The sequence below is a fragment of the Dysidea avara genome, chromosome 9, assembly GCF_963678975.1.
Source record: "Dysidea avara chromosome 9, odDysAvar1.4, whole genome shotgun sequence".
Lineage (NCBI taxonomy): Eukaryota > Metazoa > Porifera > Demospongiae > Dictyoceratida > Dysideidae > Dysidea > Dysidea avara.
In genome coordinates, this window is record NC_089280.1 from 24,685,000 (window position 1) to 24,693,058 (window position 8,059).

General features: G+C 37.5%; 1 protein-coding gene across 1 annotated transcript in view; it reads left to right on the top strand.

The window, feature by feature from the left end:
* Positions 1-4,819: 4,819 nt before the first annotated feature.
* LOC136265971 (EVI5-like protein) overlaps positions 4,820-8,059 on the top strand; it is a 37,263-nt gene continuing 34,023 nt past the window's right edge. The window contains exons 1-2 of the mRNA XM_066060910.1: positions 4,820-4,946; positions 6,085-6,125. Of these exons, the coding sequence (XP_065916982.1) occupies positions 4,846-4,946; positions 6,085-6,125 (142 nt within the window). The 5' untranslated portion in view covers positions 4,820-4,845. The remainder of the gene's footprint in view (positions 4,947-6,084; positions 6,126-8,059) is intronic.

Here is an 8,059-nt window from a genome sequence, read left to right on the forward strand (position 1 = left end):
GATGGACACAAGGTGCAACTAATTGCCATAGTTCATCAATAAAGGGGGTGCGAGATGCATCTGCAATGTATGCTTCACATTTGGAAAGGTTCAAGGAGAGCCCAGTGAAGAAGATTGCTCCAAAATAGTGGCAGGTCGTCTCGCATAGCCAGACTGCTTTTTCTCAACATGGCCAGCTTATCAAGTGCAGTCATGCGGTTTATTAAATACTGGTGGTGTGCAACAAAAGTTCTGTTCTTAGTAGTTAAGCATAGCTTTTTTGTTGCCCACCAGGCAGTATTTAATAAAAGTCTATGAAAACTCCCATAATGTCAATGAATTATTTATTTATTTGTTTTTTGTTGCTTTATGGCAATTAAGAAGCCAAAGGTAACCAGTGCCTACAGCCCAGAACATGTGTATACAATAATGAATTAACAAATTAATTTATAGTGTCTGAAAGTTAGTTGGTGGTGGAAGTTTGTGACATTTGCTGCATGGGCATAGACAATGATAAGTACAGTGGTTTTCATCATCAAAATGGTCCATAAAATTGATGTTTCCACATGGATTCCTTTAGTTTGGCTTTGATGGTAGCAATAGAAAGATTGCAGATGTTAATTTCTGGAAGAGCATTCCACAAACGAGGCAAGTGATGAAAATAGGAGCTCCTATTTAATAAGTATGTATACAAGGTACAAATTTATTGCATGTTGAAGATCTGGTGTGTCCCTAAATAAACGTAATGTAGTTGTTGATATCAAAATTCTGTGTGTGTGACTTGAGTGACTTAATTGCAAACAAAATGTCCAGGATCTCAAAAATATACATTAAAGGTTAGAGTCTGAGTAAGGATATCTTGTGCTTTGAGTGTATTCAATGTCATGCAATGAAAACAACTATGTAATCAGTTATAAATCCAGGCTACTTGAACTCTTAATTAGATATGGCCACCATAACTGTGAGCAGTAAGTAAGGTGGGGATGAACTATAGAAATATACAGATTTGCCTTGGCTAATGGACAATGATTGAGGCAAAAAAAGTATACCGTATCAGGGGAAGTGATTTGTATTGACCCATTTCAGGTCGCTAGAAGCTATTACTCCCAACTTAGTTTTTTTTGGGTTTTGTGACACTCCACTTCAGCAGATGAAATGAAATACCTAGCTAGCTAGTATTGCAGGTAAACTTGAAGGGAATGTGAACACATTTGGTTAAGTTAAGAGTTAGGTGAGAGGAGGAAGACTATGTAAATATAGAATTCATTTTAGTAATTAGCAAAGCCCCTCCTAAAGGGGTAAAACGCTAATACAAAAATTAAGTTAGTTATTAGTTAATACACGTTTAAAATCTACAAGGGGTAGGTTGTTATAATGTTATTGATTTGGAGACTGTTCCATTCAGGTATTGTTCTGGAGAATTGTAAATATCACAAGAGGTTTGAACGTGGTAAAATTTACAAGGATGATTTGATCTAGTAAGTTGATGTCAGTCTTGCAGGTGAGGGTAAATATTGTTCAGTTGTTAACTGAAGACAATTAACAACTTTAAATAGTACTAAGCATCTCCATAGGCAGGCTTCACCCTGAGAGTTGTCCGCCCGCGGTCACAAACTCAAGCCGAGTGGACTGGAGTGGAATTGCTGTAGCTAGAAGCTCATTCCATGCAATTTACATATTCGTATATATACATACTTAATTTAATGGGTCTTGTAGTAGCTGTCTATCATAAATTATGGCATGGCATCATTGCTATCGCTGGCCGCGAAGTCCCCAGGCGAGGACCCAGCGGCAGCTCTCTCCTGGACCTGGGATGCAGGAGGCCATTCTTGTTTTATTAAAATACTGCAGCAAAGACATACTCTTGAAATGCCAACGGCCAAGCTTCGATCCAGGTGGCCAGAAAGCAGTAAACCGAATTTATTCGATTCAACTTCTCTAATGTACCGTGGCAAATCATCTTAAACGGTACCCAAAAAGAATCTTGGAATCCATCATTAAAGACAACATCCAAGATCATTTGATGACTAATAATGTGATACTTCTTCATCAGCATGGCTTTACTCCTGGAAGATCCTGTTCAACTCAACTGTTATTGGCCATGAACGATTGGACCAAAGCGCTTGACGATGGCCATTCTGTTGACATCTTGTATTTTGATTTTGCTAAGGCATTTGATTCCGTCCCACACAGCCGTTTAATTTCCAAGTTGCAAGGGTGTGGCATATCTGGCAAGCTGCTAGCGTGGGTGAAGAATTTTCTTGTGGGAAGGAAGCAGAAAGTTGTACTGAACAGTCATGCATCAGATTGGTCAAGTGTCAGTAGTGGAGTGCCTCAAGGCTCTGTTTTGGGCCCTATTTTGTTTAATATATATGTCAGCGACATGCCCTTAATAGTTAATAGTCCCATTTTTCAATTTGCAGATGACGTGAAGATGTTCAGAACTATCAGGACTGTGGACGACTTTTGCCAACTTCAACAAGATATAAATTTGCTTTTTGCATGGTCTAAGAAATGGCAACTGAAGTTCAACATTAGTAAGTGTAATTGGTTACACTTAGGTAAACCTCACGGATTTGGTGAATATGTAATTGATGGCACTACTATTACATCTTGTGATGTTGTAAGGGACTTGGGAATAATGATTGACAATCAGTTAAAGTTTCACGATCATACCACCACAGTTGCCAAGAAAGCTAACAGACTACTAGCAGTTATTCACAAGACATTTCAGAATTTCGACCATGCTACATTCATCAACTTGTATAAATCATATATCCGCCCAGTGTTAGAGTATGGTAACATCATCTGGGGACCACAATACATTCTAGATCAAGAACAAATTGAGAAGATACAGAGAAGAGCCACAAAATTGGTCCAGGATCTTCAAAACTGCACATATAATGATCGCCTCACTGCTCTAAACTTGCCATCACTTAAATACCGCAGACTGCGCGGAGATATGATAATGTTCTATCAGCTATTACACAGCCATTTCAGTCTAGATGATACATCAGATTTGTTTACTACTGCAACTTCATCAACAACTAGGGGTCACAATTACAAGTTATTTAAACCTCAAGCAACATCAAGAGTGAGATCTACTTTTTTCACTGTACGAGCCATCAATGACTGGAACAGTTTACCCAATCACATAGTTAATGCTCCCACACTTAATGATTTTAAAAATTTTCTTGACAGTGGCTGGTCTACTTTATTGTATGATTATTAATTAGTTAACTATTATTGTATATAAGTTTTTGCTATGTAGTTGCAAATTTGTTAAATTCTTTTTGTACAGATCAGGCTTTACAGGTTCCTTGAGCCTTCTTTACCTGTAATACTAATACTAATACTAATGGTATTACGTTGGTAAAATATTTCGCGTAATTAATTTTCGTCGGATGCTAGCTTCGACGAAATATTTTTAACAGTTTATAAATATAGAAATACGGTCGGGCCGAGTCAAATACACACTTTATATAAATAAGTATACTGTATATCACAGCGGTTTCTGCCCCCATGCAATACTGACGGCGGGCATAGCTAGCTACAGGTATGCGGTATGTCATAACTTAACTGCAACTGACAATGAGTAATGCATCATGCACCGGCGTAGCTATACAATGCCATACACGATGCTGTGACGATAACTATATATTATACTATAATAATAATTAATAAGTACGAACGAACCTCTTGCAGAAGCAAATCAGTCTGATATGATGTAGGAAATAGCTACGATCCTATACACGCATAGCTGTGTTTCCACCGCAAATGTCCAGCTTACGGAGACTGAATCGGTGCACCGACTGAATCCCTAAAAATACCCTTATGAAATTATCTGCATTATGTCACGTAGTAAAACAGGAATCATTTCGTTTGTGGTGTTCATACCACGTGATGTAGACAGAACAGGCTGACCACATCTCAGACAAGATCCCCATGATCGCGTTCTTCGCGAAGTTCTTTGTTATGGTGAAGTTCCCAAGTGATCACGGAGCCTATATAAAGTGATGCCACTTATCGCTTACCAAGGTGCGTACTACCATATGATATATGGATTATGTGCACCCTCAGGCCTACAAGGGCACTGTACACCTTTAACCTCTCAGTTTCTGTGGACCCTATTTCTTCCCGCTTCTAAACGAGAGCAACCTCATATTATTTCGAAATCAGCTAGGCCCATTAATGTCATTATAAGAGAGCTTCCATTGCTGCTTCAAGAGAGTGACACAGAGGCACTCACTGTAGCCTGTAGGTAGATCTGCGACCTAAGTCAAAGGTCAAGGCCACCAAAATCGTGCCAATTCAACAGTCAAGGGTAAAAGCTTCCAAACCACAATTGAAAGGTGCTAAATATCGTCACAGGTCAAAAGTCGAAAAAGGCTCTTAGTCACAGGCCAAAGCAAAATTTTGGCTGGTCAAGACTTTGACCGCAGTCGCAGATCTACCTACAGCGCGTACCTGCATGATACCCACTTGTGCTTCAAATAAAAATTGCTGATAATATTGAGTTAGTAATCAGAATGCATGTTGTATTTAAGACATTTGCACATTTCAACATTCATGTAATTTGTAACAAGAGGATGGCACTCCAAAATATTCTGTATTCTGATCTTTGTAAGCAGAAATGTCAAGCTAGGAATTTGCTGTTGGTCAAACCTGTTGGCACAGATAATAAAGCATATATACCACCATCAATGCTTTTAGAATTGCTACTACCTAGCTAGCAAAGCTAATAGTAAACAAAAGTATAATTTCACAAAATATACCATAAGACAATTGTATTGTTTAGTGAAAGTCGATCTCATTTTTTTTTGCATTTTGACTGAGCATGAAGATTGGAGTGCCACTCCCTTCTAAATGGAAGTACACTTATGGAATACTATAACAAGTTGTATAATGGAAGTTGCTAGCAATAAAAACATTGGACCCGGACCCGACAGGCAATTTTCAACACAGAGGTATTGAAATTGTGTACATATGAATCAGCGTTGAAACGGGTCGGGTCAACCGGTCACATTTTTTTCGGGTCATCGGGGTCTGACCCGGTTTACAAATTATCTGGGTCTGACCCGGATTGGATCACGTGAGAAATTAAATTGTTCGTTTGATGACGTGGAAATTTATAAACGCTATCGCGTGTTTCGTGAGCCACGCCCACTTATCGCATTACAAACATACACTCAGCCATGCCCATTTATTAGTAAGTGCAGTATGTAGCACGAAACTGAGGATATCTATGGTGAGGGGGTAGCTGTGATATGATTTTTATTTTTTATTTTTGGTCTTTAGCCTACAGCTAGGCTGAAGTTGCTATTCTAAAAGTCTGGATCCGCCCCTATTTACTCAACATAAATCGAATGCTCAAAACGTAGTCTCGCTCGCTCGAGACTAGCTGAAACATAGCTCTTATCGCACGCCTCGGCTTTAATTAATCCGGGTCTGACCCAGATTGCTATCCGGGTCAGTTGGTCATCCGGGTCAGCAGTAGTGACCCGGTTTCAATGCTGATATGAATGATTTGTAGATTTCCACTTGGTGATTAATAGATTGCCTGTGTTTTACAGAGTGTGCGATTTCTGATGATCATCGCTACAGTGCTTGAAATAAATACTGCAAATGCTTGAACACTTGTTGGTATTTGATTTAGAAATTATACCCAAGTACAGTGAGACCTGTTGAATCAGGTCACCTGTTTACACTGATCAGCACAAAAAACATCAAATAATATGTAATCTGTCTACAAAATGATGAACCACCTGTTTACTGTGGCCAGAAAATTTAAATGTGACCAGATTAGGCAAGGTTCACTGTGCTTGTTAAAATAATGTGATGCAATGTTGTCTTAAGAATGAGGCTGTGACATGCACACATAATGCGTAATAGTTATGACTACTAGCAGACCAGTTGTTAGAGAAACTCAGAGTACTTGATTATGAGGCAAACCCACTTTGTAGAGTTGTGCAAAAAAAGAATGCACATTATTACTATGGTGTTGAGTCATGCATTGTTCAATATTTACGTACCGTATGTGTACATGTAGAGTAGTTGTAATATGTTGCATGGGTGGAAATCACTTGTATGATTTCTGGTTTGTAGGAAAGTTGTTGATCAGCTACTTGTGAGTGAACACAATTCAGGTAAGTAATTGTGAAAAGATAATGATAATATTATGATAACTATAGTTATTGTAAGATTAGCTATAGTTACTTATATTATATAAAACTCATTTAAAGCAAGGGTTACAGGTGATCAAAGTTGGGAGGTTTGGGGGACTTATTACAATTACAACAGGGACAAACAAAAGAAAAAGTGCATGCATTGTCAGGATCAAAATTTAGTTCAAAATGATTCCATAGAAAGTTTGTATGTTTGTACTTGATAGTAAGATTGTAATCTATTATTGGTAAAACATTTGAGTCTGTTGAAATAGAAGTTGTTGCTGGAAACATTTATTTAGTATTTCTTATGTGTTGCAGTTTATAGCTAGATCCTGATCGTGTGTTTCCTAAAGTGAATTTAATATAGTCAGTGATATTAAATGCATTTGTAGGGGCTTTAAGGCTTTTGATAAAAAAAAACACTATGTCACAAATGTCCAAAACATACATTGAAGATAAAATTTTGAGCTCAAGTTCATTTGAGTCATTCATATTATGCACCATGCAAGCTAATTCTAAGTAGCTACTTCAATTGCGTGCTGTTTAAAAACTCACCTGCATCAGGCCAGGCAAACTTGAATAATTATTTCTCATCCCCGCCCACATCTTTTTACCCCATTGCCTCTGATTTCATTATTGCTGTTATCAATCACGAGCACACCTATTTTGGTGCTAAGAAGGCTGGCTATCATTTTACAGCACAGCAAATGTCACTTACACCTTAAAACATAAGCACTAGTTCTTAAAAGGCTTTAGCTAACAACTACTAACAGACAGCTTGCAATTGATTTGGAGTATTTTCTTTAATAATGAATAATGAAAAATGACCTCCCGCCTGCATGGAAATCCCAATTTTTGTGGATGAGAAACAATTACAGCTATAACAACTACATGTATTTCAACTTATGTTTTTATTGTAACTCATTGTACTCATCAGTCAGTAATATAATATGAATTTAATATTATTGTATGTAGCTACTTTGTATGTACTGGCATAATAATATACTTATGCCCAATCACACTCATTAATACCAGCTAGTCATGCAGTAGCTATGCAACAAGTAAGGCCAGGCACACTTGATTACTTATATTGTTAACTATTGTCTAAGTATAGCTATAATTATGTTGTATTTGTAACAGTACTAATGACATAAAATTATCCCATGTTGAATGTTAGGTCTATTCCCCAAACACATTGAGAACCTGCAGAACTTTGTAACATTCTGTAACTGGCTGTCAGTGGCAAGAACACAACTTGGGCTTGTTTCAAAATTAACGGGTCTAATGAACTTCCTTCTGACATATATAGTCTTGCATTGTTGAGCAGTTCAAAGATTGGATCAGCTTTGGTAGTGGTGGAATGATGAATATTGTAAACTTGACAATGATTACAGGGTAACTTGCTTCAATTTACTTGATCGGAGCCTCTAAAATACCACCTATAGAGCTACTTCCTTGCAATTGTTTAACTTAGACATTACACATTTTGGCTTTCCTTCTAGCTATTTTGCAATTGAGTAAACATGCTCTTTTTTGCACGGTGATAAGATACTGTTGTCTTCGCATTACCATGTGGAGGTAGGGGGAATCTTATTTTCCATCCTCAAAGATGTACTGAATTACAGCTAGCATACTGAACTGTTTGATTATTCTCATCAATCAAATAACTATATAGAATATTCTCTATGGAAAGAGTATATAATATCGAAGTGCGTATGCTTTTATGGAGCATAAACTCACACAAAGATAATGTCTGTATGTATACTCATGTCTTCCTAATAATTTCATTGCTTTCAGGATCAAACTCAACAACATACCTTTCCTAGGTTTACCACCATGAATCCACAATCGTCTGCATTCAGGTCATCAATGCAACGAACACATGATAAATCTATAACACAACACTATCACGA